The sequence below is a fragment of the Phocoena sinus genome, chromosome 9 (genome assembly GCF_008692025.1).
Source record: "Phocoena sinus isolate mPhoSin1 chromosome 9, mPhoSin1.pri, whole genome shotgun sequence".
Lineage (NCBI taxonomy): Eukaryota > Metazoa > Chordata > Mammalia > Artiodactyla > Phocoenidae > Phocoena > Phocoena sinus.
Window position 1 is genome coordinate 20,764,311 of NC_045771.1, and position 27,758 is coordinate 20,792,068.

At 50.5% G+C, this 27,758-nt stretch overlaps 1 protein-coding gene across 4 annotated transcripts in view; it reads left to right on the forward strand.

Moving 5' to 3' along the window:
• Window positions 1–27,758, forward strand: part of PLXNA4 (plexin A4) — a 373,377-nt gene that overhangs the window by 271,513 nt on the left and 74,106 nt on the right. For all 4 annotated transcript variants that reach the window (XM_032643655.1, XM_032643651.1, XM_032643653.1 and 1 more), the window contains 5 exons: window positions 4,026–4,126; window positions 14,096–14,219; window positions 14,948–15,101; window positions 16,329–16,428; window positions 19,083–19,197. In XM_032643655.1, the coding sequence (XP_032499546.1) occupies window positions 4,026–4,126; window positions 14,096–14,219; window positions 14,948–15,101; window positions 16,329–16,428; window positions 19,083–19,197 (594 nt within the window). The remainder of the gene's footprint in view (window positions 1–4,025; window positions 4,127–14,095; window positions 14,220–14,947; window positions 15,102–16,328; window positions 16,429–19,082; window positions 19,198–27,758) is intronic.

A 27,758-nucleotide genomic window follows, 5' to 3' on the forward strand; every position in this document is an offset into this window, starting at 1 on the left:
CTAGGATACAGTCATCTCTAGATAGGTCACATTGCCGTCTGATTTGTTCTCCAGGCAGAAGCCCCCGCCCCATGACTTTCTTTTTTCACCTCTTCCTGTGGTCGGAATTCCCTCACTCAGCTAATTGGCACGCCTGGCACTGTAGCGTAAGACTTTAATCAGCGTTGGGTGGTTTCAGTTAATTGTGTGGCTCTGCATCTGGAGTGGTTTGTGTTCCAGGGTCAGGAGAGGAGCCGGCTTTGCTTGGTGTAAGGCGTGGGTGGAGGATCTAGGTATCTGGGGAGAGAGAATCACAGCGCCAAGGTGGCTCCGAATCCATCTGGCCACCTGTGCAGCTTACCAGCAAGGTGTGGAAGGTAAGCAGAGCCATTCGGGTAAAGAATTGCACCCAGATAAATGATGGGCTGAATCGAATTTTCAAAAGTGATTTAAAGTGTCAGGCAAATTTCCGATGCTTTCCAGAATTACACGCGGGATGGGGAGTGAGGCAAAGCAATGATGTAGATTGGGAGATTTGGGGTCAGTCTGGGCGACCGTGGCCGTGCCGGAGAATACTGTCTGATGGTGGGACTTTGGAAATTTCCCTGGGCCTGGTTTTCTTTGGAAAAGTCCTGGAAAGGTGAAGGGGTGGGTGGCACTCAGCTTTCGAATGATGGTAACCCTTCTACATGGACTGTCAGAATCCTGGCGGTTTCCCGGTTTTAGCATCCATGCTTTCAAAAGAATGGAGAAAACCTAGATAAATTTCAGAAGAGTAATAAAAAATGACTGAACGTACAGCTAGAAAGAGCCTATAAGAAAAGGTGAAAGGAAGTTGGGTAGCATAATAACTTCCCAGGACTTATGTCCCTGTCCAACAGGGATCCACCCTGATGAAAAGCAAAGAAAAGTAGGTTTTACCAACTGTAGGTGGTAAAAGCCCTGAATAAGTCTAGGAAGCTGGGCCAAGAGGAAGCACTGAATGGTTTAGGGGCAGACATCCCAGTTCAAGGAGGAAATGATGTGATCAAGGTAATAAAGGAGAAAAGCTCTTCCAGGCGTTAAACTCCTGACCAAGCTCACGAGGCCTCGGAAGAGCAGTTTGGGATGACAAGGGGGAGAGGTAAAGCGGCAATGCAAGGAAGAATGGGTATTAATGACAAAGATGACAATAAGAGTTAACTGTCACTTGCAATGTGCTTGACCATTTACAAAGCTGTTTCAAACCTCTTGGGTCATCTGTGCTTTGGGAAACTCTGTGAATTAAGGGAGATTTTTATCTCCATGTTGAAAGATGAGAAAAAATGGGACTCAGAGACAATAGGATCTCATTGCCAGTAAATGGTGAAGTCAGAATTTGAACCCAGCTCTGCAGGCTCCTACTCTGTTTCCAACCAAATGAAAATGACTCTTGGTTAAAATCGAGAGACGAAGGACTTTACAGTTCCAGGTATTGGCATTATTAAATGCCAGTTGCAAAATATTTTTAGAAATCTGAATGCAAAGACTTTGGAGAAGATCAGGTTCAGCAAGCGACTGGCTCTTTTTGTGTTGTACACCCCAGAACCCCATGGCACGGCCATTGGAGACAGATTATAGAACATGTCACTGGGAGAAACCAGGGAGGATATCAAGTTCAGACCAAGAAAATGCTTTTGCTTGAACAAGCCATGATTTCCTCTTTGAGCCTGTGCAAAATATGGAGTGCTAGACAAGCAGCCGGAACATATGAAAACATTATTATGTACTTATGTTACCAACTTTCATCATCTTTGGCCCCTTTTATTACTTTTTTCAGCTCTAGGCATCAAGTTTTGAAAGATTTTTGCCTACTAAACAAACTGTATTTATTAAGTAATAATATATGTCCTATTTTTAGTATGGGAAATACATCACAGAGTATGCAAACCAACAGAAGATAGCAACAATCCAATTTTCATTAGGCTTTTGGAAATATTGAAAGTAACTGTGGACCTCGTTACCACTCATGAATTCCTAGGAGTCCAGCTACTTTGGGCACCATTATTTATATGCTCACATGACCAGTGTGTCTATGCCCATTTAAGGGGTAGGAAAGGCAATTAAAGAGGCAACAGGAGGAGGGTCAGTTCCTGACTGTGTGTAGAGTCGGTGGGGTGGGGGGGGGGGGCGGTAATTTGCAAGAGTCTGATTGTCAGGACCAATTACAAAAACGGGAAGGTGGTATGTCGGCAGAGCCAAGGCATGGCCCAGGCTGATTGCATGAGCAGTAATAAAAGGAAAGATAAAATTCCAAATGTGCAAAAAGACATCTGAGAATGTGGAGAAAGGGCCACCAAGGCCAAGGGCAAAGCTATAGGAACAGGAGCAGGAAGCTAAAAGGTACCTTGGAAAAAGTAAAAATACACGGTGGTCATTAAGATCACTCGATGGGCACTTGAGAAAACAGAAAAGATATATAAAGGGAAGAAGAAAATTAAGGTGGAAAGGAAAAAGGAATCATGTGGGATTTGAAAATAATAATTAATTCTTAATTAATTCCAAAAGAGAGCTTCGAGACTAATTGAGCAGACTCTGGTGCCAGTTCGCCTGTGCACGAGTTACAAGTAGCCCCTGCCAAGTGGTACATAATTTTATGGAGGCAGACCACGAAGCAGCAGGGAAAACACGGCCTCTGCATTTGCTCATGAAGCACAGAGGCTCCGCCAGGTCAGCGTGATTTATACTTCTTCGTGTCTACTGTCTGATGGCAAGAAATTAAAAAGGACGACCAGCTCAAACTCTCTTAGCTCAAGCTGAAAGGTTAGCTAAGAAGTCCTCCATCGAGATAAAAAGGTATCCCGAATGGAAAAGAATGATTACAAAAAAAAACCCAAAACCTTTTGTGAAGAAGCAACTGGCAAAAGTGGAGAAGAAAGACCAAGGCTATAGGAAGAAAATTAAAATTCCATTTGATCCTTTGTATCGTTATTAAGTACCTCCTACGTCTCAGGCCCTGAGAAATCATGTCAGAAGACATCAGGGCAAAGCTACGTTGGAGGGGGCTTCCCTGGTGGCGCAGTGGTCGGGAGTCCGCCTGCCGATGCAGGGGACACGGGTTCATGCCCCAGTCCGGGAGGATCCCACGTGCCGCGGAGCGGCTGGGCCCTCAGCCATGGCTGAGCCTGTGCGTCCGGAGCCTCTGCTCCGCAACGGGAGAGGCCACAACAGTGAGAGGCCTGCGTACTGCAAAGGGAAGAAAGAGAAAGGAAAAAAAAAAAAGCTACATTGGAGAACAAAGAAATTCAAAAGATCTTTAGGAGTATGCAGGAAATAGAAGCATTCGGGCTAAACAGAAATGTCATGTGGAACATTTTACATTAACAAGCTGCTGGTGAAAGCTAAGATAAAGTGTTGGGGTTGGAGAGGAAGCCTCTAGTCATGAAAAGAGTGTGGGTAGGAAGAGAAGCAGCAACAGCTGCTCTTTGAAGGCACCAGAGTGAACAACTTTATGAGCCAGTTGGCCAACATTATGGGAAAGAGAGAGCAAGCGTCATCTACAAAGCGAGTGGATTACACCTTGTTAAAAAGAGAGACAAGGGTCTTGGACTTGGGTTCAGCGCTCTCTGGAACCACAGAAAGGATGAAACCTGAAGGAGAAGTTCTGGGAAGGGGCAAAGCACTTTAAGGCAAAAGAGAAACAAGAACAGAGAAAGAAGAAGCATTTGAGTTTATTACATTGATAAGAGATAAATATATGATGCATGGCACGTTTGTAGAGGTATTTGGGGGTTGGGGCGGTGGGAAAATTTTAATGTACATGTTATAAATATCTCTGATAACAATGTGATATGAATTCTGTGGAGTCTATTCCCAGGGACTTGTAAGAAAATAACAGTTGGTTGTCTCCCCACGATGCTATGGGCCACCTGCTCAGATGTGATCCCTTTCGGTTCTGGGGCTCTAGGCCCCTTCCTGCTTCTACACGGTTTTAGGTGATACACCTGATAGGATGGCATGACTTCTTGGTGAACTACTGGGTGTTCTGCAAAATCTTGACCACTGTCTCCCGTGTGGTCTTGTCCTAGCTCACCAGAGTCCCTGTGGAGTCCTGTGGTCAGTATCGGAGCTGCGGTGAGTGCCTTGGCTCAGGTGATCCTCACTGTGGCTGGTGTGTGCTCCACAACACGTGAGTACTGCTGGGCAGCTTCCTCCTGCCTCCCCCTGCCCCGGTAATTCTCTCCTTCCTCGTCGTCTTCTCTATCACCACTCTCCTACTGTTTGACCTCTCCCTTCTCTCCCTCTCTTTTCTAAGAACTCTTCCTTCTATGTATCCTTTGTAAATCTATGTATCCTTTGTAAATGTATCCTTTGTAAATCTTATCTCCCTTCTTTTGTTTATCTTATGTTTACCTTCTTTTGTTTACCTTTTGTAAATCTTATCTCCCTTCTTTTGTTCTGACTTCCCTTTAAATTGTCAACTTCCCATAAAAATATATGGAAATGTCAGCATGGGAATGATGAAGGGTCAGGATATGGGAATCACCCTGGATCATTACACACTGGAGGTCTGGAGAGAGATCTCTGGACATTTCTGGTTGCAATTTGACTGTAGACTGTAGACTGACATTCCAGGGCTAAACAGCAGGAAAAAGGCATTGGACTCCTTTCTTTTTTTTTAAGTTTTTTTTAAATATGTATTTATTTATCTGGACAGTAGGGTCTTAGTTGTGGCACATGGGATCCTGACCAGGGATCAAGCCCGGGGCCCCTGCATTGGGAGCACAGAGTCTTAATCACTGGACCACCAGGGAAATCCCTGGACTCTTCTCCAGGCTCACATGGGCCACTAAATCACGTGTGTGATGTCTACTGTCCAGTTAGTGATTTAACAGCCACTTAACAGACTTCAGTATCCCCCCAGAATCTTCTGGTATTTGAGGGGTAAGTTCAAGTGCATAGCACCTAAGAACCCTTCTCCGCAGCCCTAACACTCATCTGGCTGTCAGAGCACCCTGGGCCCGGGGTCACTAGACCAATGTTTGAAACCCTGGTCCAAGTGTTGGCCGATCCCCCTGCGTGGCTCTTCCTTGCTGGCTCCATTTTACTCTCTAGAAGTGGGAAGAAGGCAGTGGTATACAGTGGAGACAAATGGTAGTCTGATAAATGAACTGAGGGGTAGAGGTAGGGTACAGACAACCCCCCAGATGTGAGGGGAGAACAGAAAGCCTTTCTTAGGGGAGCCGAAGACCCTTGGCATTGCTGACTGGAGAAGCCAACAGTAGTTGGGCCCCACCCACTCTGTGGAATTTGGTACCAGCCAAGCTATGGCTGCGGGAACCCCAGGCTTCTAGTTAACACTTGAAACTTGACACGCTGTGAGTTGGACACAACTATTATAAACTAAAAAGAAGGACTTAAGTTTTCTTACTAAGAGCCTGAACTGTATGTGACCAATGGCATTTACCAGTCATTTCCTGCCTCACTCCACCCCAGGAGTGCCTCTGAAAGTTAGACATGCCCTCTTAAATTCTAACACAACCTCTCCAAGGCCCCAGGATGGGTACCCTCCCCTCTCTAGGTGACAGTCTCAGGCATAATGAGACCTAGAGTTCACTAAGGAAAGGTTTGAAATCCCTCGGATATGCTGTGATGGGAAAAAACGGAGACCCATCAACCTACCCTGAAAAGCAAGTAACTTAGAGATGACCAGAAACTGGGTACAGCAGTGTACCCAAAGCTGTGTATCGTAACAGAGAGCAGTGGCGCCTAAGACTGGCCGCCATACAAGAGGATGGAAGAGATTGCATTCAGAATCCAGGTCAGCTCTGATCAACCCAGAGGAGTTGCCCGGATGATACTTTGCAAGGCAGAGGGGAAGTCGTTTTCTTTGTCCCACACAGTGAGCCCTCTCAGAAAGGGACTGTGCTCCAGATCCATTGCTTCCTTGGGGGCCTTAGGCCAGCTGGCTTTCAGCTTGGCTAAGGATGGCTCAGCTGCTCCTGGTGTGAGGCTCTCACACCTGGCATCATTTAAGGGCAATCAGAAAAGCTGGCCCCCCTCTGACACTCTATGCCTGTGGGACCCAAAGGCCGGTCTCTGTGTCAGCTTTGATCCTGCCTGGTGATGTCGGCCAGCCCCACATAGCACTGAGCCCTGTGAAGAGCAGGGGCCCTGAGGCTCTGAGACGGCGGCAGGGGCGCTGTGGGTACCGCCCACCTCCCCTCCCCAGAGCTGAGCTAAACAAGAATGACAGGAGGAGGTACCAGAGATTACTTCCTGCGTGGCCTCAGTTTCCCCTCAGTAACATGATGCCTGCCTCCTGTCGGGCGGCAGAAAACAGGGGTGGACTGGGGTCAAGGTGAAGTGTGGATGGTTCACAAAGGAAGCCATCAGCCTGCACTGGGAAGCCTCTCTACTCTCAGCGTGGCCTAAAGAAAACAGTCACGGACGTGAACTCTGGGCATCTGCCACCAAGTCCAAATTCCATATTCCCCAGCTGTGCAGCCACCTGAGCCAGCACCCCAGCTCCAGGGTGCTCTGCCAGCTGAAGGTGTGGTTCTCTGTGACCTTGAGCCTCCTGGTTGTGGGATGGGCCTGGTGCTGGGGGCTGTGCTGACATAAAGCCCAACTCCCCCGGGAGGATTCAGCTCACGAGCGCCCTAGGCCAAGGCTGCCCGCCCACCGTGACACTCTGTACATCCATCCTCCCTCCCTCCCTCCCTCCCGGAGTTAATGGCCAGGAGAACACCCTGGCCCACGTGGCCAGGTGAAGAAGAGTAGATGCCTGGATTTGCTAAGATGCTTGTAGTCAGGATATAATGTTTAATTTATATGGAGGGAGATAAACTGATGCTCAGTGTACAGTTTGGAAAGTTTTGATAAATGCAAAACCCAGGTAATCCACACCCCCGTCAAGATGTACAGTATTTCTTCATCCAGAAAGTACTCTCATGCCCCTTCCTAATTCTTCCCAATGGGCCTTTCTTTTCCTTTTTTGCTTAAGTTCAAGGCAAAGCCAGACATTGCTTCTCCTATATGTCCAGTTTGCACCCCTTTTCATTTGAAATAGATGCCAACAGGGCTTTCATGGCTGAGACTGATGCATGAGGATGTGGGCCCAGCAGGAAGGAGGGCAGGCAGAGGCTGTGTGGGAAGGATGAGGGTGGCCAGAGAGCCTGCAGAAGCTCCCCCTGGGGCACCAGAGTTTACTAGGAAGGGAGGGAGGTGAAAAGTGCAGGGGATTTCATCACTTCGGAGGAGCACCATGCCCACACACACCCCCTGTGCCAGGCACTGTGCTAGGCTCAGGGCATACAAGGGGCCTGCATTAGACCTTCTGCCCAGAAGCAAGTTCTTGGGAACCAGGCCTCTGGTCCAGGGATGGGGTGAAGGTTGCAGTCTGTGCTAGAATCAGCATGTTTGTCAGGTCCACGCCGCAGACAAGACCCTGTGCTACGTGCTACAGGGCCCAGCCAGCCTGCCCCAGGAAAACTGTGCAAAAGAGCATCAGAAGCAGGGTTCCTTGTGGTGTCAACATACATCCATTTTCTGTCACTTCTGCCAACTTTTCCCATGGTTGTAAGAAGTGAGAGGGTGGGGAATTTTGTGGGAAGAGAATGACAGCAGAAGCTCTGTGTGTGTGGACAGAGAGAGGACAGAAACAGACAGAGCAACAGGAGGAGAGAGAGAGCGTGCATGCAGCTCCAGATGGGGCCCCATCCAGCAGGTGGCTCAGGTGGCTGAAAGGGCTGTTTGTGCCAGCAAGGGCACAGGTGGGCTGCAGACTGAAGGGGCTTAAGAAATGCTCATGTAATTGAAAGCCTCCCTCCTGTTACTCACCCTCAGTTGTCCTGAGCACAGGCTTGCCAACCCAGTAGCACGGAGAGTCACCCCTGTTGCCCTCTCTTTCAGCCCCGGGCCCCAGCCCACAGCCTTGCTGGCTTCTAATGGTAATGACAGCTTCAACAAACTGTTTATTTGTCCATCACCTTGAGCCTTTGTTTGCAGGGCCATTGGGCCTGAGCCTATTCTGACTTGGATGAAAGAAAGGAAAGGCTGCAGTGCACCCACAGCCCTGAAGCCCAGCTTTCACCTGTCCTGGGCCTGGAAAGATCCCTCCAACCCCCAGGTCCCCAGCCCCCTCTCCCTCTTCCCCTCCCGTGCCCAGGCCAAGAAGCCCATCAGTCGCAGCAGGTAACGGGATCCCCCACAGACCTAGTCCCATCGATCGGCCCAGACGTTACCTTTCTTCAGCAGGGTCATCAGCGTCACTCCTGGGAGGCTCATGTAACTCAGGACATTGACAGGCGAAAGATAAGATCAGCTTTTATAAAGTCCTTCCCTCCCCCCTGGGACCCCTCCTCTTTGCGGATTTCTTCTCTTGGAAGGATGCCCTCCCTGGATGGCTTGGCATGGGTCACTGTTCAGGACTCACTTTATATAGTTTCTGCCAAGATGGAGAGAAGGAAAGGAGAGGAGAGGAGAGGAAAAATGCTGCTACCTACACAGAAGGGATGGGTTAAAACTAAGAACCTGTCTGTGGACAGACCCAGTCTGGGCCCAGTTTCCTGCCATAAAATGGCAGTGAAGAGCCATCTTACAGCAACGCCTTGAAAATTAAGGGAGGAATATGCAGGCAGCCCCCTGGGGGACTAGCTCTGACTTCATTGGCTGTGTAAGCAGAGGCTATGGGTCAGACCCAGGACCTCCTCCGTGGTCCCTGTCCTGTTGCTGTCCTCCCCGGGACTGGAGGGCTGTGATGGGATGGCTGGGAGAAACCCACGGCTGGGAAGTCTTCCTTCCCAGACAGTCTTCAGCAGCCATGGGTGTGGCTGTCCAACGGCCACCTGGGAAAGGGCAGAGAGAGAAGTTTGTTCCACAGTCACACTAAATGTCCCCTTAATCAAGTCCAAACTGATTCCAAAATGCCAGTCCTTTTGTGCTGCTTCTTAGCATATCCCATAGCCTGGTTTTATGTTTATTTTTATTTTTTAACCTGTATCCAAGGGCTACTGAATACTCACCCTCTAAGTCAATGATCTCTCCTTGGGCTCTTTGCAGGATGTCTACACAATCGTGAGGAATTGTTCAGATCCACTTCTGCCCAGCAAACTCTTTGCAGTCTGTGCTGTGGCCTTCCCTGACGCTTTGCGAAAAATTTGTCAGCCTCTGGTCCAGAGGAAAGAGTCCCAGACGAGATCCTAGGGTATTTGAATTTTTCTCACCCCAGCTCAATAGATACAGAACCAATCCACAGGGGATTGGTTCCAGGACCCACAGCGGGTACCAAAATCCATGAACGTCAGATCCCCTAGTTGGCCCTCTGTATCTGTGGTTCCACATCCTAGAGTCACGGTACTGAAAGGCCTCACCTGGTCCGTGCCCTTCATATAAGAAACCCCTTACACACCATCCGCCTAGAAGGCCTCCCTTTATTATCCAGTCTGCCTTTCTCCAAGCTACACATGCCACCTGCCCATTTCTGGGGGCATTCCTGAAGAGGGCAAGGGTAACGATGTTAGGAAACCCAGTCTCTTCCCTCGTCAGGGTTCCCAGATGTGGAGACAGTGATCAGAGAGCCCGCGTGATCTCCAGCTTGAATAAGGTTCCTCTTACCTTTTCTGTAAAGGGCATTTAGGGAGCCCTACCCCATTTGTTTCCAACCTCCTCATGTTCTAAACACAGATTCCCCAAATATTGCACTTGAAGCACAGGCCATGACCAACGTGAAGTGTTAAGGATGGGGGATCACCTACAGGGAGAAGCAAGGAGCCAGTTCTGATATCCGAGGCTGGTAGACCCACACTACCTGGAGGGCCTGGAGAGACGGACCAGCGGTGGTTTCCCCCACCTCCACTGCAGTTTGGAGGCTCGCCCAGGCCGGACTCACAGAGAGCCCCACTTCCAAATGGAAATTTGCTTGCCCAGCCAGCAGCGCTGGGAGTTAATATTTCCATCACTGTATTTAGGAATTAATTTCTAGAGAACTTAATCACCACCTCTTTCCCTCTCCCTTACCCCCTTCCTTTCTCCATTCCTCTCCCTTCTAATTTTCCACTTGGCTGGGAATTCTCCAGCAGTGAAAGTTCAGGCTTAGGGGAGGCGGTGGTAGCTGCTTCTTTAGAGAAGATAATCTCATTGGAACCACTGACTTGAATAATAACCCCTCCAGGGGCCAGGGCCTTTGTCCCCAAGGGCTTTTAGCACCTCTGAACTGGAGCTGGAGGACCAACTGCAGAGAAAGTGGAGGGAGAAGGGGAGGGAAGAAGAGCCTAGGGGGGCCAGACTCCAGTTCTGGGGCCCGGGCTGTGTTTCTGGAGCCTGCTTCCTGCTGGCCACCTGCAGGTCTGCGATTCCTGGGGGTGGCAATGGTGCTGGCAGGGATGACTGTCTGGAAACTCAAAGCCATATAGCATGCACTATTTGAGTCCTGCCTGGAAAATGGATGAAGCAGGGTCTTCCGCCATGTCCAAGGTGTCCCCACAGTGGATTGCAAGGACGTGCTTTCGGAAGTACCTGGAGCCCCTTTGAAGGAAACATCTAAGCCCCCCAACCCAGGGGTCATGAATTAACCCTTTGCACATTCCCTAGCTCTTGCCTGACCTAATGGAAAATCATAGTCCCAGAAGGGCAGGAGGCCATTCCCCTGACAGACCCTTTAAGAACTCAGAAGGAATCCATTCTTCCCCTACATTTTCCTATCACTTCGAAGGTCAATTGTCCGTGCTTTTGAACATTTGTAGCTTCCGCCCTCATGGGTCCTGAGGGATAGTAGAAATGTCAAAACACCCCTGACACTGACCTTAAACTTGACTTTCCACGAAGAGAGCTGAGTTCTCAATACCCTTTGACAGCTAGGAAGAAAGCAGAGCTACAGCCCAGACTACTCTTTTTTTCCTCTTTGCTCCCTCCTGCCATCTGGGGCTCCCCCTCCATCATTAAGAGGAAAAGTGCTGCAGCCATTGCTGTCTTTTCATCTTTGATTTGCCCTGTGGTCCAGTCTGGGAGGAGATCTGTGCTTCTACATCAGCTGCAGTTTGGAGGGGTTGGGTGGGAAAGCAGAGGAGGGATGGGGTAATACTAGGTTTTATGGAGGGCTTATTACGTATGAGCTATGCTCTGTTCTAAATGCTTTACTTGCATCATCTTTTAACCCTCATGATAACCCTATTAGGTAGGTACTATTTTGTCCCCATTTTATAGATGAGAAAACTGAGGCAGCAAAGAGGTTAAGTAATTTGCCCAAGATTACAAAGTTAGATGGGGATGTTTAAAAGTGTAAGCCACGGGTGGCTTCCCGGGTAAGACCTAAATCTGCAGGAGATGATACCTGTTTAGTTGTGGGCTCTCGGGAGCCATGGAAAGATGCAGCCTCATGAACTCCGGGAGCAGCAAACCATGCAGATAGACCTTGTCTTGAGATCCCTCAACCAAGTTCCTTTGTACCTCCTGCAAGAGAGAAGGAGTTGCCTCTTTTCTATCTAGACTCTATTTGGTAACTTCAGGTGATGTTTGGGCTGAAAGCAGCTTCATTTTTCCTCTCTGCATAATTTAATCAAAGACATTTTTCAGATCTACTGATTGCTCTTGGAAATAGGAACTTCAAAGTTGGGGAGTCAGTGAATAATTGAAGTCTGTACCAGCTCTCTGGGTCTGCTGTTGATGGGAGTAATAGCACTATTAATAGTGATGTCAGTGCAGACACCCTGGAAAAGTCCATAACATTAGCTTAATGGCCGGAGGTAATGAAGTCCTCGCAGAGGAGCCAGCCTGGTAAATTAACTTCCCAGACTTTTAGGCAGATGCCCTTGTTGTCATGGGTCTGCTAGAACAGCCTGGGGGTGCCTTGGAGACAACCACACTCACATCTGACCTTTCACCCTTGGGATGAGATTCCTGGACGGGTCTCAGCAATATTCAGAGTGTTTCCAGTGGCAGGCGAAAACAGCGATTAGCATAGAGAATAAGATTGAGAGGACATTTTTAAATTGCCCTAAGCACAGAAGGGGACATCAGGATGGCAAGGAAAATGGGTTTAGTCTAGAAGCTTCAGGGAGGTAGAGCACAGTGGGTGAGAATAGAGGCTCCAGAGTCCATCTGTGTTCTTACAGGCTCCCTCTGATTAGCTGATGACCTTGAACAAGTGACTAACTGCTCTCTGTAGTTTCCTGATCTGTAAGGTGGGGTTTAGAATGGTTACCTACCTCCCATCATCTCTGGGAGAGCTCAGTGACATAAACTGTAAGCCCCTTATCACAGTGCCCAATAAGAGCTCAATGACTAGTAGCCATGATTATTTTATTCAGAATTGTGTTTTATTTCTGCGTTACACATCCACTTTACTCCAAGGTCATCCTTTCTGTCCATATCTCCCCTTTCTTCCTTTAGTCCACGCCTTCAGTGATTTCTCAGCTAAATTCTCCTCTCAGACCCTCCACTATTAGGCCGTCCCTCCCACCGAGGCCAAGATGCAGCCTCATGAACTCCGGGAGCAGCAAACCATGCAGATAGACCTTGTCTTGAGATCCCTCAACGAAGTTCCTTTGTACCTCCTGCAAGAGAGAAGGAGTTGCCTCTTTTCTACCTGGACTCTATCTGGTAACTCCAGGTGATGTGGATGGCATACTTCCTTCCCCGTGGCTGGGAGGAGAGGCCCCCGCAGTTTCCTCTGTGCCTTGAGAGTCACCCTGAGAGCAGATCAGGGTATCCAGGTGCCCCTCTCCCTTCACCTCTTACCCTACCCCTCACCCGTCTGCTTCTTGAGACAGAGGTTCCCTTCCATATCCCTGGCTGTTCCCTTCCCTACTCAGCTCCTTGCCGGGTGCTTCCTCCGCTCCTGCAACAGCCCCTGACATCCTCCCTTCTCGGCAGAGTCTCTCCTCTTTAACCAAAAGAGATCAGCACTCAGGAGGGATTTCCCTGCAGTCCCATCTTACCTCAACATGTCCCTCTGAGGACCCTGCTTTCCCTCACTGCCACCCCACAGCAGAATCAGTAGCCCAGAGGTGCCAAATCATGGCCACTCAGCGCAGCTCCATGTTCACCAGGCTTAACCAGCTTGGATTAGATACTGTTTCCTGAAAGTCAAATACCTCCGAGCAGTCAACTCCCACTGGAAGGCAGGGCAAGCCCTGGCCCCGGGCTGAGAGCTTAAGTGCCTTCCCCTATGTGTGATGTGTGCATTTGGGTGACCACCCTGACTTTTATGTGCGTCTTTCACAAGGCTCCATCAGTTACGACCGTAAGATCCCAGGTCACCTGGATGTGATCCACCGATGACAAGGCACACTTTGAACAATAATAGGACACGGACACTAGGCAATAGCGAACCTTCTACAGCAGTGATGCTGGGCCATGGAGCTGGGATTCGGATCCAGCGCAGCCTGGCTCCAGAGCGTGCTCTGAACTTCTACCCTTGGCAACTTTGATCCCTCCTCCCCTCTCTCCTGCCCACCTGTTTACCTTCTGTCTGCTGGGCAGGAGATATGCAGGGGATTCCAGAGTAAGTCAGGCGTAGTTTCTTCTTTTGGGAAGTTCACACTTGGTAGGAGAGGGCTGCGCTTAGCCTAATAATTGTCATATAGTCTAAGAAGTTCTAGACGGTGGGAAACACCAGAGCGCTCTTAACGTTGCCCGGGGTGGGAGTGGGTTGGTGGGAAGAGGGGCCCACGGCAGATGCATTATAGTTGAACCATGTCTAGAGGGACAGGTAGAAGTTGGAATGGGGAAAAATGTGGCCAGAGGGCAGTGCAGACAGAGGAGCTGGCTTGCACAAAGCCGAGGAAATCGGAAAGAGGAGATACGTGGAGAGAACAGTCTCGGTTTGTGAAGGGGGGCGGGGGGCTGAGGCTGAGTGGGGAGGGGGAATAGACAGCACTTCCAGCTCTTTCTGTGAATGAGGAGGCCCTGAGGGCACTCTGGGGTGACTCTCAGGGTTTCGCATGTGACAACCAGTGATTGGAATTACCTTCTTCTTCCAGTTTGGGCTTGATGGGGGAGGACCAGGCTGGAGGAAGGAAACTAGAAGGTCAGTCCTGGGCACGCTCAGTTCGGACGTGTCCTAGGAGCCGCTGGCAATGCCTGACCTCCGCGCCGGCCCCTCGCTGGACCAGCGGTCTCCTCCTGAGTCCCTGATCAGTCACTCTGTCCTTCCCAGGTGCACCCGGAAGGAGCGCTGTGAGCGGTCCAGAGAGCCCCGCAGGTTTGCCTCTGAGATGAAGCAGTGCGTCCGGCTGACCGTCCATCCCAGCAACATCTCCGTCTCTCAGTACAATGTCCTGGTAAGGCCGTGGGACCAGGATCCACAGATGTCGGAAGAGCCTTCCCCCTGCCCAAAAGGGCCTCAGCCCAACACCCCTCAGGAGGGCTGGGCCTAGCTGGCCAGCAAGGCCGCTCCAGAGCAGGGCAGGGATGTTAAAGAATGTGTCCCCGGGGATGGAAGATGGGGACGTTTGCAGGACTATCGGGGAAGAGGCTTTATGCACAAGGGGTAGAAAGACAGGGAAAACTGACACCAGAAATGACTGGAAGTGTGACCAAGAGGGGGAAAGTGTTGGGAGCCCTATCCTTGTCTTTGAGATGGGAAAGATATATGTGCAGAGGGAGAAAAGGGGGCGGTGGTGCCCACGTTCTTGCTGGGCACCTGCTGGTTGGTGTTGCCATTTTCCAAAGTTGGGGATAACGGAGAGGAGCCTGAGCAGCAGTTCCTCGGGGCCTCAGTCCTGCCCAGGGCCTCCCTCCACCTACAAATCCCCTGAACGTTCTGTTTGCTGGGGCCAGATCCATTCAGATGCATATTTCTTTTGTCTCTGTCTCTTACCATCCCACCACCTTCTCTATCCTCTCCGGTCATAAATTGGGTCTCCTCTTCTGTACGTCAATGTTGCCTCACGCTTTTCTTTCTTCTCTTTCTCTCTGATCCCTCTTGCTCTCTTTCTTCCTTTATTCCATACCTTCTTTTTCCCATGTCTCTCTCGTCCTCTCTCTCCCCCTGCCTGGCTGTTCACAGCTGGTCCTGGAGACGTACAATGTCCCAGAGCTGTCAGCTGGGGTCAGCTGCACCTTCGAGGACCTGTCAGAGATGGACGGGCTGGTGGTAGGCAGTCAGATCCAGTGCCACTCCCCAGCAGCCAAGGAGGTGCCCCGGATCATCACGGAGAACGGTGAGTGGTCCCCAGAGGCAAAGCGGGGTGGCAAGTCCTTCCTCCCGCCGCCTGGATGATGAGAACTCAGGACAGACACGTGGGATAGAGGGAGCGCACAGGAGGGGAGGGTCAGAGGAAGCGGCGTGCGTTGGTAGGGGTGTCACAGGAAGAGGGGGATGGAGTGTCCCTCCGCTGCCTTTGGAATTGAAACCAGGTGAGCATCCAGGAGTCACCCTCACCCTGGGTGGGGAGCGGTGCCAAGAGGGCGGGGGAGGGAAAGGCCAGCACAGTTGCAGAGTGTCCCGGTCAAGTTCAGAGGTCATGCTGGAGCATGAGAGGGCTGGCGTGGAGGGGCACGGGAGGAGGGATGGGGTGCAGGGGTCATCTGCTTCCTTACCCCCTGCCTGCACTGCTGGGTCTCTGACCCTGAACCGTTGCCCCCCCCCCCACCCCCGCCTCCCTGGAGCTTCCTGTTGCTGGCCGGCTGCCACAAGAAGGACAGAGTGGACAGAGGTCCAGCGCTGAGAGGGACAGGCCTGCCTGGGCAGCCTGATTCCATGTTGGCCCTCCCATTTGGGCTTGTCACATTTGTTCCGAGCTGATTGATTAATGAGCCTCTCAGGGAAGGCACAGAACAAGGGGCCTGGGGTCAGGGCTGTGAATTAAACATGGGCCCCAGCTCCTCCCTGGTGCCAGCTGAGGATTCCAGGGATGTCTGCCCGAATGGAGCCCACCAGACGAGGGGGTGTCAGCACAGGGTCTTTCCTTACAGAGATGGGGAACGAGCTCGTGAGTGCTCGCACACCTACGTGTAAAACCTCTGGCATAATTTGTGGCAGCGTTGCCGAGAGTCTACATGTTTCTCCTGGTAGCTAATCAATGTGTGTATTTGTAATTCTGTGAGGGCTGCATGGACATCATGTATGTGAATGCACATTTGAATGCCTGTCAGTGTGTGTGTGTGTGTGTGTGTGTGTGTGTGGACAGGAAAGGACCTGGTGAGCGAATGAGAGGTGGGTGCTGGGAATACAGTGTGGAAGGAGAAGTAGACCGGAATCAGCCCCTGCAGCTGTTCTCGGGGTTGTCCTGGGACCGGGCCCGACCGCATCCAAATCCGGTAGAGCTGAGCACACCCCATGGAGAGTGGGCTCCCCTTTGCCAGGGTGCATTACTCTCACTGGGACCCGACACGGGGCAGTGGCCGCCCCCACCCCACCTCCACCTCATGGCTGGCTCCGCCCACAGGCGACCACCATGTCGTCCAGCTGCAGCTCAAGTCGAAGGAGACAGGCATGACCTTTGCCAGCACCAGCTTTGTCTTCTACAACTGCAGCGTCCACAATTCGTAAGTGCCCCTCCAGCCTCACTCAGCTCCCTGTTTCTGGGGTCAAAGTTCATCCAAAGATAGAAGACCCCACCACTTTCCCAAGGACTTACCATCTAGAGGCCCTGTAAGGCGACCTCCTTCACCCCTAGAAGGAGAGAGACTCCCTCCTCTGGCACGCACAGGGTTAATGGGAAGAGGCTAGAACGGGCAGCGTGATAACCCGTGGGCTGGGGAACTCCAAGTCCCTAGCCCTTACATCTTCTCTGGCCTAAGTCTGCTAACATGATTCACTTTCCACCATCTGTTGAGGAGGGGGGTGCTTATTACCTGAAGAACAGAGCGGCCAGCACCCCAGGTGAGAAGAGGGGTCTGGGGAGGGAGAGAAGGCGCCACGTGTGTCCAGGCAGTGGTCCAACAAGTCACCTGAATGAACGCTCAGCTCTGCACAGTCCCCTGCAGGCTGGGTCGGGACTCAGGCTGGCGATGGTCAGAGGCAGGCTTCGGCCTGGGGTGGGCTTCTAGCTCTGGCTCCGGCTCCAGCTCTGGCTCTGTTTGACTGAAGCCTCCCCTTCCCAGGGGAAGCCACGGACGATGGAGGCTTGGGCTCTGGAGTCAGACCAGCTAGGAAAAGTAACCCTTCTGGGCCCCAGTATCCTCTGTAAATGAGGAAATAGTAGTCCTCCTCCTGGTATGTCACCTAGATTTTTTTTTGGTACGCGGGCCTCTCACTGTTGTGGCCTCTCCCGTTGCGGGGCACAGGCTCCGGATGCGCAGGCTCAGCGGCCGTGGCTTACGGGCCCAGCTGCTCCGCGTCATGTGGGATCTTCCCGGACCGGGGCACGAACCCGTGTCCCCTGCATCGGCAGGCGGACTCTCAACTACTGCGCCACCAGGGAAGCCCTCACCCAGATATTTAACAGCTGACATGGCAAGGGCACGGTCCCCTCGGCTGGGACATCGCTGCTTGCTGTCTGCTCATCAGCCCTGCTCAGCCCACAGGATGGCTGTGAGGGCTAGAAGAGCTATGACAAAGAGAGCGCTTAGAGCCATGTCTGGCCGACTGTTCAGGCACTGTACATTTTACTGTTACCGTATTGTTATTTCCTCTCCAAAATGATGGGCCTGGATAATATTGAGAAGGTACAAACCTGTTTTTCACCATAGAAACCCTTCTTCAACCAAAATTAGGTGTGAAAGCCCAATATACGAAATAGATGAAAGCAGGAGATGGTTGAGGGTCGAGGGGACCTGGAACCCCTCTGTCTAGGAACCCCACGCATCTCACACAGTCTCCAAAGAAGCTCCACGGAACCCCCAGCGTTCCACAGAGCACAGTTTGAAAGCCATAGAACCTGATCTCAAAAAGCTTTGCTTGCTTTAATATAATGTTCTGTTTTCTTCTCCATATAGGACAAGCTAGTTAACATGCCCATAGGTATTTGGGACTCTAGGCTGGTGGGCTCTGTCTGGTTATGACAGCTGTGAGTCCAGAGCTGTGGCTCTCTTTGGCACCCCAAGTAAGAGGCAGCCAGTCCTCCCAGCCAAATTGCTTCGACATTGGAATTCTCTTCCTGCTTCTTCCCACAGAGCTTGCCATGTCTTTACCACGTGGTGACCTAATCCCTCACTCCCCTTTTGCCCCTCTAAGAAAGTAGAATAGGTAGATGAAATCATATTTGAAGTTTCCATTCAGTCCGTAAAACGATTTTAAGCATCCTATATGCAAGACAGTGTGTTACTCATTAAACAAGGAGGATCAAACATTAATAAGATGCAAAGACACGATCTCTACCCACCAGGAATCATGGCCTGGTGGACCAGTGGATGAACAGGACAATGAATAAGTAAAATATAATACAACAAGACCAGTACTGTTCCAGAGACAGAAACAGAAGGATGAATAGGATGAGGGCCCCAATGAGACCAACTCTCCATTGGTCAAAGGAAGAGGAGATGATGAGGTAGAGGAAATGTTACTCCAGGTAGAAGGACAGCATGGGGAGAGAGTGGCCTGTTCTTGGCTGAAGCACCAGACACACGTGGGGACAGTGGATCTAGACACCACAGAGGCCTTGGCCTGCATGGCAAGGCATTTGGGTTCGACCCTTTGGAAGAAGGGAACCATGTTGGGTTTTAAACAGGAAGTAGCTTTTATAAAGTTGCTTGTGTTTCCTGGGAATGGTGAGTAGAGGTAGGGTTGCCAACTCTGCCCATCACACTGAGGGGGTAGCCTCAGGACCTTCCTCTGCAAAGGTGTGTCCACGTGGGTCCTTGTCAGCAGAGACCCTGGAGTCAATTTGAATTAAAAGTCAATTTCACTGTTAATCCTAACTCTTATGGGTTCTCTGGATGAGCCCCTCTACTCCAGACTTCATTGTTTCCCAATTCAGCAAAAGAGGGCGCCATCCTATAAAAATGGAGGGTGGTTGATGAGCCTCTTGGGGGATCGGGGTTGTCAGCTACCTGAGTGAGGGCGGAGGCCAGAGACTCTTGGCTTCCTGAGGACTTGGAGAGAAAAGGGATGGGTTTTTCCAAGATCTAGTCTTCCTGAGTGTTTGAAGGTGGTTTCTCCTACTATGAAAATATGTTTTGCTAGGCCCTAGAGTCTTAGGCTTTCTGCTTTTGGTTCATGCAGGTTCTATGATGTGTGCCTCTTCCTCCTCTGTGCCCAGGTGCCTGTCCTGTGTGGAGAGCCCATACCGCTGCCACTGGTGTAAATACCGGCATGTCTGCACCCATGACCCCAAGACTTGCTCCTTCCAGGAAGGCCGGGTGAGGCTGCCTGAGGTAGGTCCCGCAGCCAGAGCCGTGAGTGCCGCTTGCTGTGAGCGTGGGACACGCAGGCAGGTCTTCCCTTAAGAAGAGAAAACAAAGGCAAATCCCGCAGGACCACCCCCTTGCTCCCCAACCCCGACTCTTAAGGGACTGCTTCACGAAAGCAGTAAACAAGCAAAGCTCTGAGCTCTGGGTCAGTCCTGGGGGTTCAGTTACCAGACAGAGGTGCATTCCAGGTCACTCCGTCCAGCAGGACCCTCTACACACCAGGTGAGTTCCAGAACAATCCCAGAGAGGTGTGTGTGTGTGTGTGTGTGTGTGTCCTAGAAATAATCATAAGTACGCCGCAGGACTGTGTACAGACTGCTCAGCGGTCCCTCAGAGCATCGTCCACAGAGCAGAACTGAGATCAAAGAAGTCAAGTTGAGTGAAAGGGAGAGAAAGATAAGAATGAGAGGGTGGTCACTAACCTGAGGGTGGTTTTCAAAGTGTGGTCCCCAAATCAGCAGCAGCAGCATCTTCATCACCTGGGACCTTGTCAGAGATGCAAAAGCTCCCTCTCCATCCTCTCCACCAGCTGGGTGACCCCTCGGGGCTGCGGTCAGCACTGTGTGATTCTGCTGCACGGTCCAGTCTGCAAATCACTGCCACAGAGTCAGGCTTCATGGCTAAGACACTGTTTCTGTTCCGTCCTGATCTTTAGTCTTCTCCTTGAAAACTCTTCATCACCATAATAGAAATACTCTATGCCTATGTTGTTTCCTCTCTGAGATTGTAAGTTTGTGGGCAAAGGCCTCAAGGATAATGGGTGTAAACACATTTTGGAAAAGTCTGCTGTTGTTCAGACATTATGGTGCTTGTGTGACTCCAGCCGTCGGGCCAGTAGTTCTGGACAGAGTGGTTTAGAACGCTGTTGCTGAGAATAGGAAGATAGAGAGGTGATATATCTATCTATATCTATATCTGTATCGTGTTGGTTAGACCCCACTGAATGCAAGGACAGGGCACTCTCTCGGCCAACGCTGGACTCAGGCTCCAACATCTCTCCTACCCCCAAGTCTTGGGTGTACCTTCCAGTCCCCTTCACACAGCCCCACAGGTGCCATGACCATGTGGCAAAGCCATAACTGAGAGCAGGGAACTGTCCAGGTGCAGAAAGCATAAGGGCTGTTGGGGGACTGGATGGGGCATGGTGAGAATAGAGAGGCCCACCCCCAGACTCCCACCCCACTAAGAACCCTAACTTAGGCCAAACCCTTAATGGCAGGAGGGAAGCTGTCTTGTCTCTGAAAGGGAGGAGCGAAGGACACCTCACCACCAGCATCTGCTGCGTTGAGCTCTCCTCACCCAGGAAAAGACTGAAGTGTGTCTGGAGATGAGAAATGTCCAGCCCCGGATCCCACTTTCCCAAGCTTTGGTGGCTGAGCAGGAGTTCTCGGGGTAGAGAATGGGCAGAGCAATCCTTTGCGGAGGGAAGGACAAGGAATGGTGAGGTTGTCAAGGGGAGAGAATGCTCCCAGTTGGGTGGGGGGGACAAGAGGGGCAAAAAAGACAGAAAAAGCAGAAATTTGAGAACCTCATTCAAGGTAATTAAATGATTAGGAGCCTTTGAAATCCACCAGATCCCTCAGGTGTCTCTGCTTTCCTTTTATTCTTGGGCCTCTCCGCACAGGAAATCCCTACTAGATACACCAGCCTGGAAAGCTGGAGAGAGCCTGAGAACCTCTTTCTTTCTGCTCCCATCAAGTCACTTGTAGGTTTCAGACCAGAACAAGAAGAGGCTATGGAAGTCTCTAGACACAGGCCCTCCGCCTCTGCGATGGGGTCTGTCTATGGCTGGGAACGGCTGCTCTGAATTCGTAATCCGAAAAAGAGACCCAGACCTAGATTATCCCTTCATAGGGAAAGGGGGAAAAGGGGTTATGTCTTGGCTTTAAGTAGGAATGTGAATCTAATTTTTAATATGTCAATTCTCTGCTTCTTTTTTTTTAACTAAGACAAAGTGGAGCTAAAGCTAATAGGACAGACAGGGGTCTGACAGCCAAGGGGCACACCTTGGCATGAAGACCCTGATGAAAGGCTGTACATTCTCGGGACTTCCCTGGTGGTCCAGCAGTTGAGACTTCACGCCCCCAGTGCAGGGGGCCTGGGTTCAATCCCTGGTTGGGGAGCTAGATCCTGCATGCATGCTGCAACTAAGAGCCCACATGCACAACTAAAAGATCCCGCGTGCCCCAACTAAGACCTGGCGCAGCCAGACAAATAAATAAATAAAATATTTTTAAAAAAAGAAATTTAAAAGAAGGCTATCCATTCTCCTCAATCCAGGGCCTTTGTCTTGGGGTGCAGGGTCAGAAGCAGAAGAAGGGCTGGTTGACCCACCCAACCAGGGGCTAAGAGCCCAGGAAGCACCTCTTCTTATGTTGTTCAGGAACCTACAAGTAACTTGATGGCAGTGGAGACAAAGAGGTTCTCAGGCTCTCTCCAGCTTTCCAGGCTGGTGTATGTGGCAGGGATTTCCTGTGTGGAGAGGCCCGAGAATAAAATGAAAACAGAGACAATTGAGCTCTCTGGTGGATCTCAAAGGGCCCTAATCATTTAATGACCTTTCAAATTTCTGCCTTTTCTGTCTTGTTTGCCCCTCTTGTCCCAACTTTCTTTCTTTTAAATATGTAAAAGCAGCTGGCATCTGCTGCTCAGAAAGAGGAAAAAAACCTAGAAAAGAATAAAACAATAGCCCACCACGTTTCCCAGTGCAATTCAGGGATCTCCATAAAAGAATAATGTCTTCAGGTGCCCAGACTGCAAGCCAGGTACAGCACCCGTGTGCACCTGGTGGTGGCAGAGGTCACTGGGGATTCACAGAACTTCAGAGGGTGTGGTGCCAGGGTCCCCAGAAGAGGAAGAAGCCTGGAGGAACGTGACGGATGGAGGGATGTGAAGAAGGACAAACCCACCGCTGTGGCCCCACCGCCAACTCTTTCCATTTTACATGAGCCCTTTTACCGGGAGCCTGGCAGGCCGTCACAGTGACAGGTATCTTGGAATCGCCATGCCTCCCTTATCACTTCACTGAATGGAATTAACTTTGGCTTCTCTTTTTCTTGGATGCTTATTTATTCTAAGAGAAGGAAGTCTTTTTTTTTTTTTTTTTTTTTTTGCGGTACGCAGGCCTCTCACTGTTGTGGCCTCTCCCATTGCGGAGCACAGGCTCCGGACGCGCAGGCTCAGCAGCCATGGCTCACGGGCCCAGCCGCTCCGCGGCATGTGGGATCCTCCCGGACCAGGGCACGAACCCACATCCCCTGTATCGGCAGGCGGACTCTCAACCACTGCGCCACCAGGGAAGCCCGAGAAGGAAGTCTTAAGGCTGTACTCCTGGTCCACAGTTGGAGGCTGCATTCTACCCAGCTCAATAATGGACCATTTTGAATATAACACAGAGGAGAGGCCAGAGTCGACCACCTCATGATGGTTGTTGTAGCAGCGTCTTCCTGGAGATAAGGGGAAAAGAAGTAAATAAATATTTGTGGACTGTTGGCTGAGTCCAGCCATTGCAGGTCAGTGGAAGAAGGTCATATTGTCCTCAGAGCTTAAAAAAAAAGCCCCGGCTGCTAACAGAAATATAATGATCTTTTTTTAATGTCGTTGCTTTGTTGTCTATATTTTTGTTTCTGGGAAGAGCTGGTAACAGGAATAAGGGGTAACAAAGAAAATTACACCTCTGAAAGGTGACTTTGTAGAAGCCCCAGGCACAAGTGTCCCCTCTCCATGCCAGGGGAAGAGCTTATTCATGGCATGATACTCTGTAGCATTGTTACAGGTCACCTCTCATCCTACGTTACCCACTTCTTGAACATTTCCCATATGTGGGGCGTTGTGGGAGGTTTAAAGGTGTGTAAGAGATCTGTAGATCTGTATTTAGAGACGTGTAAAATGGGACCATTGGTCCACATGATTGCTGAAGTTCTGTAATTATCAGTGGAAATAATCTGGAGAGCACCAAAGAGAAATCCACGCCCAAGAAGTGGTCTTACTGGGTGAGTGTCCAAGTGTGGCCTAGGTCTCCCAGTTCTGCCCAATAGGGGGGCTCACACAGCCTCAGGCCTGGAGCTCCCCTGGACTTCCAGACCCAGACTCACCCTGGGAATGAAGGGGAGACCCAGGCCCAGCGGTTCTCTGGAAGTCCCTAGGTTTTCATTTGCTTTCAACCTTTGAGTGTGGGGATGCAGACAGAGGCCTTTTGTTAGCCAAGAGGGAGGCTGCCAGGTGGCCCTTCAACTCCCCAGCAGCATCCTGTATCCCTAGGAAGGCTTTCATCCGGGCGTCTTCCAGTTTCAACACTGGCTTTGTTGACTATCACCAGGCATGTTGAATTACCTCTTTTTTTTCCCCTGAACAAAGAGTGCATTCAGGTGAAGTTATTGGTTTGGAACAGAGAACTGGTCAATCACTGTTGTTATTATATTATTAATGGCAAGTATTCTCGAGTAATTACAATTATTAGAAATAGAACGCCCAATAACATATGTTGTTTATAGTCACTAGATTCCAGTTACAAAGAATGATTTTGTTTCAACTAATGATGACATTGTGATAACAACCCTGGGTCTTTAGATCTGCTGCCAGATCCTGGGTACCAAAGAGAAGAGGGAGAGGAAGGCGAGGGGAGGCTGAAGTGGGACCACAGAGTCCTTTCAGTCCTGTTCTCCCAGTATCAGCCGAGACTCCTTGCTTCCCACTGGAATGGACTTTCACCGGGGCAGCCATGAACAGGGCCACGCTCTCACCTCCACCAGGCGGGAGAGACCACTGGTCTCCCAGTGGCTTTGGAATCCCCAGGCTCCTCTGCTGGGTGACCTGAGCCCCCCATTAGGCCCACACACTTAATAACAGTGATCCTTGGCGAACAAAGGCGAACTTCCGTGGAAAAGCCAATCCATCGACGAGAATTTATCCTCGCTGGACTATTTTGGTGTTATTTCTCATCTAAACTGAAAAGCAAAGTGAGCTGCGGCTGAAGCTGCATTCTCTGGACTCCAGGCGGGATGGGCTTTGCAAGGAAGCCGAGGCACATCTGGCGCATTAAATACAGGCTCAAAGAGGAAGTTCCTGCAGCCCCTCTCTTCTTGAAGTTCAACCAGAGTGTTTACTCCGGAGAACAATTGTAAGATCAGAAGAGGCAAAATGAATTCTATTTGATTTCCAAAGCTGTGCTTGAAAGTTTCTCCCCAAATCCCCTACCACCCCGATACCACTGAGTTGAATCTGTTGCCAGGACGGGTATCAGGAAATCTGCTGATCCCAAGGTCAGTCCTCCCTGGGACTCAAGCGCTGGCAAAGCAGGGGAAGTCCGGGCCCCGGGACAGCTGCTGAAATAAGCCCCATGCCCAGAGACAGGGCAGGCCAAGGGCATTTATCCCCAACTGGACTTGAAGGAGATCAGGCCAGCCCACCTTGTCAGCGATTCAGCTCCCCTTCTTACCGTCCTCTGGGATCCAACCGGAGGGAACAAAAGCACCCTTGCCATGCCCTTCACCCTCCTTTGAGAAAACAAAGCCAAACCCCTGTGCGCAGGTATTCCATTACTGGGTTGCCATCTCTGCACTCAACTGCACTTTCCATCAATCTCATCTGCCCTTCCCCCACTTAAGATTATGGGTATTTCCTTTTTGTATTATTACTTTGCTCTCTCCATAAACCAGCCCATCGTAGATCACGTTAATGGCATAAACTTGGGGAACAGCAAAGAAAATATATGGTGCATTGCATTTTTGTACTGGGCACCATGGGTCTGAGAAGGTGAGTGTAAATTTTGGGGGTTGGTTGCGGCTAGTGCTAACTTGTCTTTGGAATTGATGGGGGCTGAGGTGACATGGCGGGAGGGGTGAACTGCAATTTACTTATCCCTTAGCTGCCCCTCCGTGCTGCCCCTACCCAGCTCCCCTCAGCCTTGCGGTAACAACTGAGAGAATTAGAGCCCTCATCTTGTAAACACACTAGGGACTGTAAATCCACAGCCCACCACCCCCTCCCCAGGAAGCACCAGCCCTGAAGGCAGCTTTTCCTCTCCCAGCTGGGCAGCATTCTTTATGTCGTGTTCAATTATTTAAATATGCAATGAAACCTCTGTATAAAGCAGCCACCGACATGCTGGACGTGGTAGATGGAAAGGCATCTTTTTTGCTCTCATATGTTGATACTCCCCCTGCAATTAGCGGTGCTGTCTTTACTTCTGTGTGCATTTCAGTGGAAACCAAAATAAGCACAGGGCTAGACGATGGACCTGGAGCCCGCTGGAGCCACTTTCTGAAAGCCAAGACATTTAAAGATCTTGTACCTCAAGCCACCCTTCTCCCCAACCTCAGCCCATTCTCAGGACTGCAGAACATAGCCACGGGCAAAACAGACTCCAAGCGAATCTGGTTCTTATTGTATGCATTTGTCTCCAAATAATCTTGCTAAATGCAGGTGTTTTCTACCCTCCAAGAGCTGGCCCTTTCAAATGATTGTTCAGAGAAATACCTTCCTTGAAAAGAGAAGAGTGGTATGTTTTTAAGGAATTCTGTAAGGGGGCTAGATCATCATCTGGGGACAAAAGTAAGATGATGGTGAGAGTGTTTTGCTCATGGTCACTGTGGGAACTGAGATAACTGGTGTGCTTAATTTCTTTCTCATGGACATGGTGGTGATTATATGTGTTGTGCTATGAAACAAGATAGCACGTGGCAAAATATGTGTAAGGTGATGGAGGTGGTGGGACATGCACTGCGTTGTAACCTTGTACCCCTTGCACCGTGTTAATTGCGTTAGCTAGAATAACAGTATCACGCACTACCTATGAGAGCCATCCCCACCTGTATGACTGTGCCAGGTCACAATATACCAGTTATTAAAATACTTCCCTCCTGGTAGGTAAATGGCACTTTCAGGAGACCAACATACCCTGCAAAGACCCCCACCTCCTCCAGCATGCAGTGGTCGATATTTTGAATACCACGCTTTGAGCTAGTTTAGCAGGCATTGTTTACCCCCATTTTAAAGATGGGAAAACTGAGCCTCAGAAAGGTTATATGAGGATGTGCCCCAGGTCATCTACTGGGTTAATATTAGAATTGGGACCATAAAATTCGTGGATTCCAAACCAGCCTCTTCATTTTATGGATGAGGAGACTCAGAGGGTTTGGGGACGTGCCCAAGGCCACGTGGCTGGCTGGTGAAGGTCCTGTCTCAGAGCACGCGGAACCTTCCAGAAGAGGGGACTGCCATTAGATGAGCAGTGAACAGAACTGGGCACTCCCTGGCCATTCCTGTTGTGTTGGGGCACTCAGAGCTGTTGAAATTGTTGGGCACTGAAGCTTCGAAGGGGTGGATAGGCTGGACCACGAGAATTGATGGGTGTTTATGGAAAAGCACACAGAGGCGGGGGCAGGGGAGACGGATCCTTGGGAAACGAGGTAGGAAAAGGGAGTAGCTGGGGGACCAGGTGCAACCTGAGTCAAGGGGGAAGGACGAGGAAAGAACAAACGTTTTTTGAGCACTTGCTCCCTCTGTGCCAGACGTGTTATACATGGTGGTTCACGGACTTCCCCCAAATGACCCTGTAGAGGATGAGTTTTTAATCCCCGTTCGTAGTGAAGCCGAGCAATGTTTAGAGTGCTTTCAAGACTCAAACTAGCAGGCGGAAGATGGACTTGCACTTATATGTATGGGATTCCCAAACCACATTCTTTCTAGTTAAGAAAGTGCAAAGGTGAGGACCACGGCCGAAGTGCTGGGAAACAGGGCCTCAGAGTCATGGAGAAACGTGGAAGTCACTCTGAAATTTCCTGCGAGCATCAGACTCAGAGGTGGTTTCGTACCTGGGATCTCAGCATGAGGCTGGGCAGGGTCTGGAGAGATGGGGTGAGAGGAGGGGGCAGCACGGTGGCAGTGGTCCCTTTATGCCTTGTTTTCTAGGGAAAAATTGCCATTTTACATTTCAATTAGGAGGGACACCGGGGTCAGTCAGCAGCGCCACCAGAGGAAAATGGGCCCAGCCCAGCCCTGGGCCTCTCCAATTATTATTAATGAACTTAGTCTCAGAGTGGCCAACCTTTTTGTATGCAAACTAGGCCATTATGGGGCTACTGGCAATCAGGACTCACTAGAGAACTCATAACAAGCCTCAGTGAGAATCTTACAGGGGGAAAGAGGGAGGCTTAGCTTCCATCCTGGACCAGAATCGGTCCAGCCCCTAGGCGAGGTTCCAGCTCACCACAGGAGGGTTTCGAAGCCCCCTGGCCCCCAGTTCCTCTCTGGGAAATCCTGGCCCACCATCCCATCCTAAGGTGGTCCTACTGCCAGTAGGAACTTGCCTCTTTCCTTAAGAGGAGGAAATATGGTGGGTTGGCGTGGGAGTTCTTCAGCTGCCAGCACATTTGTTGACACTGAACCAATATTTTTCCTCTCCCTGGCTTGGTTTCTCCTTTGCAAAGTAGAAGGGACCCTTGGGTTTGTTCAGAGGACTCTCAGATTCAGACACCCTCAGCGTACCTTTCTTGAGCTGCCATATTTTCCTGTGGGACTTGGGG